The sequence below is a fragment of the Myotis nattereri genome, assembly GCF_964212035.1.
Source record: "Myotis nattereri genome assembly, chromosome: 18".
In the NCBI taxonomy this organism is placed as follows: Eukaryota; Metazoa; Chordata; class Mammalia; order Chiroptera; family Vespertilionidae; genus Myotis; species Myotis nattereri.
This window is the reverse complement of record NC_138093.1, coordinates 13,888,813-13,902,219: the sequence shown is the minus strand read 5'-3', so window position 1 is coordinate 13,902,219 and position 13,407 is coordinate 13,888,813. Positions and strand designations below refer to the sequence as shown.

At 43.1% G+C, this 13,407-nt stretch overlaps 1 protein-coding gene across 6 annotated transcripts in view; it reads right to left on the bottom strand.

Moving 5' to 3' along the window:
* The window catches only part of OTUD7B (OTU deubiquitinase 7B), a 25,162-nt gene extending 11,755 nt beyond the window's left edge, over positions 1 to 13,407 (bottom strand). Inside the window, exons 1-5 of one of the 6 annotated variants that reach the window (XM_081112985.1) lie at positions 13,258 to 13,407; positions 9,120 to 9,308; positions 4,326 to 4,550; positions 2,250 to 2,351; positions 1,464 to 1,591 (exon numbers count right to left, since the gene is read on the bottom strand). In XM_081112985.1, the coding sequence (XP_080969111.1) occupies positions 1,464 to 1,591; positions 2,250 to 2,351; positions 4,326 to 4,550; positions 9,120 to 9,308; positions 13,258 to 13,342 (729 nt within the window). In that variant the 5' untranslated portion in view covers positions 13,343 to 13,407. Of the gene's footprint in view, positions 1 to 1,463; positions 1,592 to 2,249; positions 2,352 to 4,325; positions 4,551 to 9,119; positions 9,309 to 13,250 lie in introns of all 6 variants that reach the window. The other 5 variants (XM_081112988.1, XM_081112987.1, XM_081112986.1 and 2 more) reach the window with 5 other exon arrangements.

Here is a 13,407-nt window from a genome sequence, read left to right as displayed (position 1 = left end):
TCTAAAAAAAGTTATTTTTTAAAAAAAATCAATAAATAAAATAATAGTTATAGCTTAAAAGCTGGAATTGGACACACCTATTCTCTGACTATTGCTGTCACTTCTACTTAATAACCAGCATACTCTGGTTTGGCCTTATTTCTGGAGTGGTCAAATCTAAGGTTCAGGTTCAGGTATGGTGCAAAGAAGGGAAACTCTGGACTGGCTCTAGTTCAGGCAACAGAAGGTCTCCACAAGGTCCAGTTCAACTCACCAGGGAGCCATGGGGCTTGGTGGTATAAAGAACTTGTCATGTACTTGGCCTTGCCCTGTGCATTTATTTCCCTCAGGAATCTTCTGGGGCAGATTGTTGATCAAAGATAGGATTGTGATCTTAACATCATCCTAAGTTTAACAATGGGTTCTTTGTTTTTGAGAAAGAAACAGAACACATTCTACTTATGTATTTTAAATCTTCAGGACATAAAATTCTAATGACTAAAACAAAACAAAAAATCTCTTGGTTCTGTATATGGCCAGTTATGATTGAACAATAAAAGGAGAAAAGAAAAGAAGATGAAAAGTTTCTGAAGAGATATTCCTACATTAATTCCAGAAACACCCAGCCATATACATGGCAAAAATTAGATATACCCCAAAGAGCAGGAGATAAACATAGAAGGCAGAACCAGGGGAAAAGGAAATCTATTGTCTTTATATAAATGTTAATGTCAGTATTAAAGTTAAGGGGAAGGGTGGGTAAGCTTTTTCCATAAAGAGCCAGATAGTAAATCTTTTAGTCCTTGTGGGCCATACCCAACTACTCTATTCTGCTGCTATAGCAGGAAAGCACTTACATAAATATACACATGTAAATTAATGGGTGGGGCTGTATGCCAATAAAACTTTTTTTTTTTTTAATCAGTTGGTGGTATTTAGCTCACAGGCCATAGTTTGCCCAACCTCTGTTATGGAGATGGAAAGTACAAAAAGTCCATTATTCCTTTCTTATATAAAAGCAGCACTTGCTAAACCCCTGAGAAGTACCACTCAAACTCAATTTAACAGGTATGCTTTAAAATTTTTTAAACACACTAAGTATTTGAAAAAATGGCCAAAAATATTTTTAAGCATTTATATTTCTACACGGATTGAAAACACAAGTCCTTAAAAATTGGTCTGGTCACGTTATAAACAATACTAGTAAAATCGAAACAATACAAAAATCCTATGGACTTGTCATTTTGCAAAAGATTGCCACTGAAGACTTATAAGCACCTATCAGTTGAAAAGCAGAGTTAGATACCTCCTCTGTAAAGTCTCAGCTTCCCCATACTAGTACTTATGACACCCTATGGTGTTATCTGTATTTTCTACAAATACAGGAGCACCTAAGCACCAGGAGACACTTCCTACTGGTAGGCACTGGGCATTTCCTCTATGTAACCTTGGGAAACAAGGTGCTCCCACCCCAGCTCTCTCACCTCTTTATTCTGCTGTGTTTGCTGCCACCTCCAGCGTCGTTTCAATGCTTCCTTCTCAGCTCCCTTTTCCATCAGTGCATACAAAGCTTTCCGCAGCATCAAGTCCCGATCGTGGAAACCCCACATCCCTGTTGCAAGAAAACATAACAGTAAGACACCTTACAGTGATTCAACTCCGCTTATTAATTATGATACACAGACACTGGCATGAAGGAAATGAGGCTGAAGTCCAAGTTCAATGAAACCCTTCTGGGATTTAGGGGAAAGGCACTTAATCAAGAAAGAAAAGATGTTCCTATTCTATATTTTTGAGGACGTGAAAGTGAGGTATATACCACACCCTACAAACTCTTGACAGAAAGAACTTACTCCTGATGCAAGCCTAATAAACAGGTGGCAACAGAGAAAACTGGCACATGACAATCAGCATCAAAGCTTGAGGGATGGTTGGAAAATGGGGACTTTTTTTTAAAAAGCTAAGGCAGATAATATATTGGATTATAAATAGCCTGTATAATTTAAAGTTGATGAAAACATTTTTTATTTACCAAAGAATAAATATTAAGTAGAATTATATACACACACATAGAGCTATATATTGCTTGCTTCTGCTGCTCATTACTTCTGAGGGTCAACTTCTTGTGGGACACACACACACCCACACACCCTTGCTCTGACCCATCACTTCTGTCTATGATCACCATTGGCTGAAGCAAGTCCTACACATAACATTTAACTCTACTGATTCCTTCTACGGGGGAACAGAGGGCCACTTTCAAGACTCACCAAGAGAGGCTGCATGTAGAAGGCAGTTTCCATCTCCAGTAGTTGCCAAAGGAAGCAGCCTCTGACAGGTGGGGTCTACACTCACCCACCAGTTCAAACGCCCTAAAGAAAAAGGAAGAAAAGAAGAGCAAATTACCCATAAAGCCCTCCCCACTTCCCAATTTTTAAGACTCCAAATTTGCTTCCTGTAGGAAACCTACCAGATAAAATCATCATGCTATTAAAGATATCTTCTTCACTTACATTTAGTTGATCAGAACCTAGTGAGCACAACTGGTTATATCAGTGGTTCTTTTTTTTTTTTTTTTTAAATCCTCACACAAGAATATATTTTTATTGATTTCGAGAGAGAGGAAGGGGGAGAGAGAGAGAAACATCGATGTGAAAGAGAAGCACTGATCAGTTGCCTCCTATGTGCACTCTGGCCAGGAATCAAACCTGCAAACTAGGAATATGCTCTGACTGGAAATTGAACTTTCAACTTTTTGGTATATGGGATGATGCTCCAACCATGGCAATCAATGATTCTTAAGTGGGGACAATTTTGTCCCTCAGGAGACATAGAAAATGCCTGGAAATATGTCTGTCTGTCACAAATAGTAGGAAAATCCTACTGGCATCTAGTGGGTAGAGGCCAGGGAGACTGCTAAACACAACATAATGTGCAAGGCAGCTCATACAAGAAAAATTTTATGGTCCTAAATGTCAACAGTGCTAAGATGGGTTAGATGATGAGATCAAGGTCATACACTGAAATCTGTACTGGCTACTTGGTCTGATTCCTTCATTCCAGTCAGGAGATTAGTAAATATTATAGCAACAGAGCTCAGCACAAATCCACCATCAGTAAAAGAAAAACAACCCCCAAGCATGTGTTCAAAGTGTCATACAAGTATCATGTGCATATGACAGCATGTATATGGTGTTACTCTAAAGACATGAACAGTAAGACAAAGTACATAAAACATCCAAGATGATGATTCTCAGTTCTATAGAGTCACCCCACAATTGCCAATCCATTTTTTATGAGGAAACTATTTTATGAATGATGCTTAAAAGTTCTTTTGAGCCCTGGCTGGTGTAGCTCAGTTAGCTGGAGCGTCACCCATACACCAAAAGGTCGAGGTTCAATTCCTGGTTAGGACACATACCCAGGTTTCGGGTTCGATCCCTGGTTGGGGCACATGTGGGGTGGGCAACCAACTGATGTTTCTCTTTCTCTCTCTCTCCTTCCTTCCTCTTTTTCTAAAATCAATAAAAGCATGTCCTCAGATGAGGAATTTTTTAAAATATTTTTTAAGCTTTCTTGAATTAAAGAGTCTACAGAAAGAAAAACCGGCCTATAATCTTAACTTTAAAAATCTATAATAATAAAAGCATAATATGCTAATTAGACCGGACAGCCAGATGACCCTCCAGACAAAGCCGAATCTGCAAGGGCCAAGCCCCTTGCACGAATTTCATGCATCAGGCCTCTAGTATATATGTTTATATATAAATCAATTCACATGGTTAGTATAGAAGGGTACAAAATGAAAAAGAAAAACTTCTTTTCCATGCCCCTATCCCTCACCCCCCCCAGTCCTTCCATGGGAGCTTTTTTAATACCTGAGTAGCTTTGCCAGAACTCCCGGATATGCAACCCCATCATATTAACTAATTTTAACAGTAATTTAAGAAAAACACCATTGTAAAGGTAAACAAATCATTTGGGAAAAGTTTATATAAATAAATGTGGCTTTCAGATTTATCACCACTGTACACTGTCTACAGCACTGGTCCTTTCCGTTCACTAGGTGTTTCAGAGCCAATTATAATTCATTTGTATTTTTTTCATGGACTGATTTTTAGGTATTGATTCCTAGGCCTTTTAGAGAAAAGTGTCTAATTTGTGTCCTTACTTTAACCTGAAGGAACACCTAACTTAATACAAGTTTATCTGACTAACTGCTGACTTTGACTGTAATCAGATCATATACTTAGACTGGAAGGTACTGGTCAAGCCCTGCCCCACCCAGTGGCTGCCTATAGGTAGAGAGCAGAGGGAAGAGCATGGAAAAGGAAGCACTCACTGACCTGCCTGTTCCAAGGCAACCAGCATGGACTGTTCAATGAGGTCTCTCTCTATGAAGCTGCGGAAGTCTTCATTGTACACAGTGAGATCTGGAAGCTGGAAGGCACAGATGGGCATTTCCAGGGGGTGCTCACTGCTCCCCCCACCCCCACCATTGGAGACATGGGACCGGGCCAGGGAAACAATGCTGGAGCTGGCGTGGGAGATGCCCCTAGACAGGCGTTTTTCTGCAATGAGAAATGGAGTCACCTTAGAATATACACAGCTCACTCAGAGAACTTTCCACTCTGGGAAAAACTGTGAATTTCAATGGTTACCAAATACCACAACTCTCTTCTCAAGCCAAATACAATTGGAGAAATACAGAAAGTGGTATTGTTGTGTACGCATATTAGCACCAAATATACATTCCTCTTGTACCCTTTTGGGAATCTGCCTGACCTTCCTCTCCCCATGACTGTCTTTTTCCACTTTCATTTCCCAACATTCATTTGTTCTGTGGGAGAAAGAGGGAATAAGGAAAATGGGGTTGCATTTGGTTAGACTGACTCAAATAATCTCTCGGATCATTTTTAGGGTCTTTGAGAATATAGAAAATTATGAAAAATCTTACATATTCAGGAAGTTCCTTACCTATCTATCATTAATGACATTTATTTACATTTACTATAACTTTTCTTGATATTCAAACTTATCAGAAATGTATAGGTACAGTCAATTCTGACTTGACATGCTACAGAGGAAGACAGTGCCTCAAATTATTTCATTTATTTTGAATACATGGCACTTAAAATTCCCCAGCAGATATCCCATTGTGATCATAATTTGGTCAGTGTAGTATTACAATTTATTTGCATGGCTCAAGTTATATAAAGATAATCAAAAGAACTAAAAATGTGTTGGGTAGCAATTCTTAACCCATATTTGCCAGAGATAATGTACAAAGTAAGTCAAGACTTATCTAAAAATTACTTTATAGTGACTTATTTTTTAAACTCTTTTTTTTAGGTACTTAAAAAGTACAACAGCCCCATGATGAAAAAAAAAAATACCATCAAAAGGTACAAAGTGTTACAAAGAAATCTTCCTCTCTTTAAAATTAGTGATCCCTTTCCCCAGAGGCAACCTTTCATACAGCCTTCTAGGATTTTGTATGCACACATGTATCTTTTAAAATCATTTAAAAAACCTACACAGGAGCATACTATATACTGCATCTTACCTTTCTCAATAGACATTAGAGATTTTTTCCAAAGCAGCACATCAAGTTCCACCTGATTCTTTCTAACAGCTGCACAATAGTCCATAATATGGATGATTACAATTTATTTAACCACCCCTCTATTAATGGATATTAAAAGTTGTTTTCAAGCTTTAACTTTCAAGCTTTACACTAAACTAGACATCCGGTGCACAAAATGCGTGCACTCGGGGCAGGGGGTGTGGGAGGGAAGGGAGTTCCTCAGCCCAGATTGCGAGAGGGTGCAGGCCAGGCCGAGGGACCCCACCAGTGCCTGATTGGGGCCAGGGAGGGATGTGGAAGGTTGGCCAACTGAGGAGGGCTCCAGGGCGAGTCCGGCCCATCTCCCACAGTCCCGATTGGCCAGACCCCAGCAGCAGGCTAACCTACCAGTTGGAGCGTCTGCCCCCTGGTGGCACATCATAGCGACTGGTCCACCAGTTGACTGTCTGCCCCCTGGTGGTCAGTGCAAGTCATAGCGAGCAGTTGAGCAACCTTATCATATCATTAGCATATTATGCTTGATTGGTTGAATGGCCCACTGGATGACCGGACACTTAGCATATTAGGCTTTTATTATATAGGACTAGAGGCCCGGTGCACAAAAATTTGTGCACTCAGGGGAAGGGGGGGGTCCCTAAGCCCTGCCTGTGCCCTCTCGCAGTCTGGGACCCCTCGGGAGATAACGACCTGCTGGCTTAGGCCTGCTCCTAGGTGGCAGAGGGCAGGTCCAATCCCTAGGTGCAGCCCCTGGTCAGGCTCAGAGCAGGGCCGATTGGGGAGTTGGGGCGCCTTCCCCTGTCATGCACAGAGCAGGGCAGATTGGGAGGTTGCAATGCCACCCTCAGTCACGCTCAGGGTAGGGCCGATTGGGGGGTTGGGGCACCGCCCCCTGTCACACTCAAGGCAGGGTCGATGGGGAGGTTGCGGCGCCACCCCCTGTCATGCACAAAGCAGGGCCGATCAGGGGGTTGAGGAGCTCTCCGCTGTCACTCACAGAGTAGGGCCGATAGGGGAGTTGGGGCACCGCCCCCTGTCACACTCAGGGCAGGGAGGATCAGGGGGTTGGGGCACCGCCCTCTATCACCCACAGAGCAGGGCCGATCAGGGGGTTGGGGCACCGCCACTGTCACACTCAGGGCAGGGCAGATGGGGAGGTTATGACTCTACCCTATCACACACACAGCAGGGCCCGTGGGGGGGAAGGGAGGTTGGGGCGCCACCCTCTATCACCCACAGAGCAGGGCCGATCAGGTGGTTGGGGCGCCGCCACTGTCACACTCAGGGCAGGGCCAATGGGGAGGTTATGGCTCTACTCCATCACACACAGAGCAGGGCCCGTGGGGGGGTGGGGGGTTTGGGGCGCCGCCCTCTAACACCCACAGAGCAGGGCCGATCAGGTGGTTGGGGCACCGCCACACTCATACTCAGGGCAGGGCCAATGGGAAGGTTATGGCTCTACCCCATCACACACAGAGCTGGTCCCGTGGGGGGCGGGGGGAGTTGGGGCCCCGCCCCCTGTCACACACAGAGCTGCAGGGCGATCAGGGGGTTTGGGCGCTGTCCCCTGTCACGCTGATTCTGGTGCCGGGAGGCCTCGCGGCTCCGCTGATCCTGGTGCTGGGAGGCATATTACCCTTTTACTATATAGAATAGAGGCCTGGTGCATGGGTGGGGCTGGCTGGTTTGCCCTGAAGGGTGTCCTGGATCAGGGTGGGGGTCCCCACTGGGGTGCCTGGCCAGTCTGGCTGAGGGGATGATGGCTGTTTGCAGCTGGCCACACACCCTTCAGGGTAGGGGTCCCCACTGGGGTGCCTGGCCAGCCTGGATGAGAGGATGGTGGCTGTTTGCAGCTGGTCACACACCCTTCAGGGTGGGGGTCCCCACTGGGGTGCCTGGCCAGTCTGGGTGAGGGGCTGAGGGCTGTTTTCAGGCTGGGACTGAAGCTCCCAACCGCTCCTCTTTTTCTTTTTTTTTCTTTTTTATTCTGGGCCAGCTTTAGCTCTGAGGCCTGGACTGCTGAAAACAGGTTTCTGGACTTTGTTTACCGTCTGTATTTGATACAATGTTGCGGTCCGGCTGGCTGAAGCCCGGCTGAGTAAAGCAGGTTTCTGGGTTTTTTTTAGCTTCTATATTCGCAACATAGTTGCTTAGAGTTGCAGCTGAGAGGCCCGCAAGTCAGGCAGGGAACGTTGGAGTTCTCCGTCACTGAAGCAAGCAAGCCTCCCTGTTCGCATCAGCTGCCTGGCTGCCAGCCGCCATCTTGGCTGCCAGTTAATTTGCATATCTCGGCCCTACTCTGTGAGTGACAGGGGGATTAGCCAATGGGAAGGGTAGCAGTCATACACCAATTACCATGTTTCTCTTTTATTAGTGTAGATATGTGTAGGTGTCTATTTGTGTATGTATTTATTTATTTAAAGAAGACACATATCTACATATACACACACAGAGATGTGTATATAAACATCTATATATATATATAAAAGCCTAAGCAACCATTAGGACCAAATGACAGGAACGACTAGACAACCGGCCAGTAGCTATGACGCGCAATGACCCAGACCTTGCTGCTGGGGCCCTGACAGCCCCGAATCTGGTTCACCAGCACCCTAGACCCAGACAGGAGGGAGGAGGGAACCCGATTCCTTATGGAATTGGCCGTTGATTAGCTGCTGCTGGGGCCAACCTCCTGTGGCCCCTCCCTGCAGAAGCTGGCCTCCCCCGATTGGCCACGATGGCAGGCCAGGCCAAGGGACCCCACCCATGCACGAATTCATGCACCGGGCCTCTTGTCTATATAATAAAAATGACCATTACGGTGGAACGACCAGAACGACTGGTCGATATGACACCCACTGACTAACGGGGCAGATGCTCAATGCAGGAGCTGCCCCCTGATGGTCAGTGTGCTCCCACAGCTGGGGCGCTGCTGAGCCAGAAGCTGGGCTCACAGCTGGTGAGTGCAGCAGCAATGGCAGGAGCCTCTCCTGCCTCTGCGGCAGCGCTAAGAAGCGGCAAGCCAAGCGGTAAGGAGCAAGCAGGCAGGTGGTTAGGAGCAAGGGGTCCTGGATTGTGAGAGGGCGCAGGCCAGGCTGAGGGACTTCCCCAACCCCAGCACAAATTTTGTGCATTGGGCCTCTAGTATATGATAAATTCATAGAAATGAAATTGCTCAGTCAGCATGTATATGCATTTTTAAATTTTGGTAGATACTGACAATATTAACAGAATGGCCTCCAAAGAAGTATCTGGTAGTGACCCATTGAATTCTATTTTTATGTAAACCTTATCTCAACAATTAGATTGTATCCTCCTTCCTCTATTTTTTCACAGTATCTAAAGAAAACCTTTATACAGGATAACAGTCAAGATGCAGGGTGGCAGTAAGGAGCTCCAGCACCTGGACAGATTGAGGCCACCTCTGACCAGTCTGGCTGGGGACAAGGGGGAGGAATGGAAACATCCCCAAAGGATCACTGAACTCTGACTCCATTTGGCAGTCCCCCCCCTTCCTTTCCACTCAGTATGAAATATTCCTCAGTTACTCCATTACCTTGAACGATGTCATCCTGCCGCTGCAGAGTAGGTCGGGGAGGGCGAGTACACTCTCTATCAGAAAACCCTTTCTCAGGGTTCCTGGAGGCACCACTCCCTTCACTAAAGGATTGGGGCAGGATCCCAGCATGGACCTGACGTAACTGTTCAAAATCACTGAGGGCGGCACTTACATCCCAATTCTTTCCTGTCAGGACACAAAGCAAAAACTGAATTGGGCACGTAAAGTATAGGAAAACTGAGGAAAGACACTAAGTGATCGCTCTTATCATCCTATCAGAACTAGCAAGCATAGACTCATGCACACTTCAATCATTCTCCTTTCCTTACCCTGCTTTAATTTCCTTCATAACACTTCTATCTGAAATATCACAATTTATTTACTTATTGTCTATTTCCTAACTAAGCTCCATGAGCACAGAAATTCTCTCTCTGTACCGAAAGGGCCCTTGGAGACCCAGTAACCTCATTTTACATATAAAGGATATGACACCTAAAAAAATAGAGTGATTTAGCCAAAGTCACAGCTAGTTTGCACTTGGGCCTAGCAGGAAGCGAGTCCAGGTCTCCTAATTCTGTGATCCAGAGAGTTCTTAACCCAGATGTCCTTTAGGGTGTCCTAAGCTGTATGAAATTGTACACCAAGTTATAGGTATGTGCATTTTTCTAAACAAAGAGCTACTGGCTGTTACCAGATTATCAAAGGGAATTAACCCACCCAAATTTAAGAATCACTGCTCTACTGAAGACCCTAGAAAACAGATTTGTCATCATGAATTTTTCTGTTGCTTTCTCCAGTTAAATTATTCAGTAAATAGCATTCTGCATAATTGTTCACACTTCCTTCTGTTCTATTCCATCTGATACCACCTTCATTCAGTTCCTATCACCTAGTGTCCCACCTTCAATCCACACTAAAGAATTTCATGAGATTATTCTTTCTAAAGTACAGTTCTAATCACTTCAATTTCATAATCAAAATCTTTTACCATTGTCTATGGAATAAGCCTAGGATCTTTTGTGTGACATTCAAGGCTTTCTGTGACCTGGTCTATTTTTCTAGCCTTTTTTCTGTACTTCAATTTTCCTGGCTATGAAAGTGGAGATTATATCATATTGGTTGTTATGAAGATTAAGTTAATCGAAAGCACTTAAAACAGTGCTTGATACACAGAAAGCATTATATATGCATTTAATGCTGTACTATTATATTTCTTGTTTTATTACAAGTATCCAGTTAAGCCATACTTATCATCTGCATCTGCTGAATTATTTCTGTACCATTATATTCACTATTTGGTCCAACTAGCTCTGCTCACTCTGTTTCAGTCTTACTGGCCTTTTCGCCATTCCTAGAACATGCTAAAGACTGCTCCCACCTAGGGCCTTTCCACTATTTCCACTGCTCTTTCCCCAATATATTCTACACAGACATCTCCTCAAGTATTTGCCCAAATTTCACATTCTTTTTTTTTTTTTAATATATTTTATTGATTTTTTACAGAGAGGACGGGAGAGAGATAGAGAGTTAGAAACATCGATGAGAGAGAAACATCGATCAGCTGCCTCCTGCACATCTCCTACTGGGGATATGCCCGCAACCCAGGTACATGCCCTTGACCGGAATCGAACCTGGGACCTTTCAGTCCGCAGGCCGACGCTCTATCCACTGAGCCAAACCGGTTTCGGCCCAAATTTCACATTCTTAATAAGGCCTACCCTGACTATCCAATTAAAAATCACAACCTCATCATTCTTCTGTTTTCTATTAACACCTTATAAAAAACTTTAAAATTTACTTGGTTATGTTTATTGGCTATCTTTCCCACTGTTAAGGGCACACAGCAGGTACTCAATATTTTTTGGCAAATGAAGGACTTTTGTCCTAATGAATGACATCTGTCTTGAGCACCGGACCCTAAATTTCCAACTGTCTGCTAAACTCCTTAAAATCAGGTCCTCCTAAACAATCAACATGTCCAAACTGAATGTTTATCATCTTCCCTCCCAAAACCTCTATATTCCCTATATTAGTAATGGCATCACAATCCCTCCAGGCCAGAAACTTCAGTCACTTTCAGCTCCTCATTACTCCTCACATCCCATTCCTCCTCTTCCATCACTAGTCAATCCGCATGGTTTTTTGTATCCCCAAAACATCTCTCAATTCCATCCTTTCTTGCTCATTTCTATTGTCACTGTCCTAATTCAAGTCCTCATAACCTTCACCTGGTCTTTGCATGCACAGAGACGAATATATACCTTTTAAAATCATTGTGGGAGGGGCTCTTTAGTCTCTACTCCTAATCTCTCCCCTCTCTAATTCATTCTTTATATTACAATCTGAGTTAACTTTTTAAAAAATATATATCTTTTTCTTGATTTCAGAGAGGAAAGGAGAGGGAAAGAGAGATAGAAACATCAATGATAAAAGAGAATCACTGATCGGCTGCCTCCTGCACGCCCGTCACTGGGGATCAAGCCCGCAAACCAGGCATGTGCCCTTGACCAGAATTAAACCCAGGACCCTTCAGTCTGCAGGCCGACGCTCTATCCACTGAGCCAAACCAGCTAGGGTCTGAGTTAACTTTTAAAGAAAAAAGTACGAGACGAAAGAAAGATAGAGACAGAGAGAAAATGACATCAGGTCCTTTGATTCCCCTTCTAAATTGTATCTTAAATCCATCCACTTCTCACTCTACTGCTACCACTCTAGTTCAAGTCACCATCATCTCTCACCTTAACTATGGAAATATTCTTAACTGATTTTACCGCTTCTTCTCTGGCCACCTTCTAATCCGTTCTATATCCTTTAACCAGTACACTGTTAAAAACTCAAATCCAATCATGTCACTCCCGTTTTAAAATCCTTCACCAGCTTCCCACTGAAAAAAGAGTGAAATTTAAACTCTTTACCTACAAAGGCCCCCCACTTTCTATTTCCTGCCTATCTTGCTCCAGTCTTCCTACCTCACTCAATATTAGTTTTTCCAATGTGCCAAACTCTATTTCACCTTAGGATCCTTGTATAATCTATTTCTTCTGCATAAGACTCTCAGCTACATTTCTTTGTCTTGCTACTCCTACACATCCTTCTGGGTTCAGCTCAAATGTCACTTCCTCAGGAAGGCCTTTCTGCATTCTTTAATTTTGGTTTCTTACACTTTCATAGCATTTCTTACATTTCATAGCATGAGTGTATGTGCACATGGGTATGGATGTGTGTATTTATGTGTGTATGTGTGTGTGTGAGAGAGAGAGAACAAGAGAGAGAGAGAGAGAGAGAGAGAGAGAACATGCAAGCATTAATTTGTAATATAATTGTTAAGAACAAGACTCTGAAACCAGATTGCCTAGGTTTAAGTCCTACTTAACCTCTCTGAACCTCAGTTTTAAAATTATAATACTGGGAATTTAAATCCTGATCTTCTACTCCCAAACTAAGGCTCTACTCACAGGCAGCTAAGCAAATATCAAACTGTCACACCTTTCTAAGGGCTGACAATTTAAAAAATTACCCTTGTATACTAAGAACTTGCCCCTTCCACCAAAGGCTTATATATTTGCATCACCATATATTGTCATCATCAAAAAAGCATCTGTTAATAATGATTCCAAACAAAGAATCCCACAAGGCATGATTCCAAGCCTTAATGACCTTAATAAAATATAGAATATTCATACTTATATGTATATACAGATGTAAGTAAATAAAAACAGCAAAATGAGAATATTAAATTAATTCACTCTACATAGAATTACCCATATAAAATTGGAAAGGACAGAAACAAAACCATGGATGATACCAAATATGAAAACCCATGTGATTTATATGTAAAGAAGTCTGAAAGATCTAGAGTTATTCTTTTAGTGAACTAATATAAAATTTTACTTGTATTACCTGAACATAAATTGGCAGTGGCGAAAGGTACCCTAAAAAAACTCAAGGTGAAGGTGAAAGGAGGAGCTTGCATTTTAAAATATGGTGGGTTATACACAGAGTAGATTATTAGAAGTAACTTAAATGTAAAGTCTACCATACATAAAATGTCCTCCCAATCACCTTAAATGTTTCAAATCATCCTGGTAAGTGTCACATTTTACTTTCTTCTCATTCTCCCCCAATGACCTCTTACCTTCCAGGAGATCTCGGGCCAGCCCTGGCTCGGCTCCTGTGGAACGAACAAAATCTGACAGGACAGCATCCATGTCCAGGGTCATGTGATCATTAAGTACTTTCAGGCAATGGATGTAGGGAGGTCATAGATCAAAATTCAAGCCTCCAC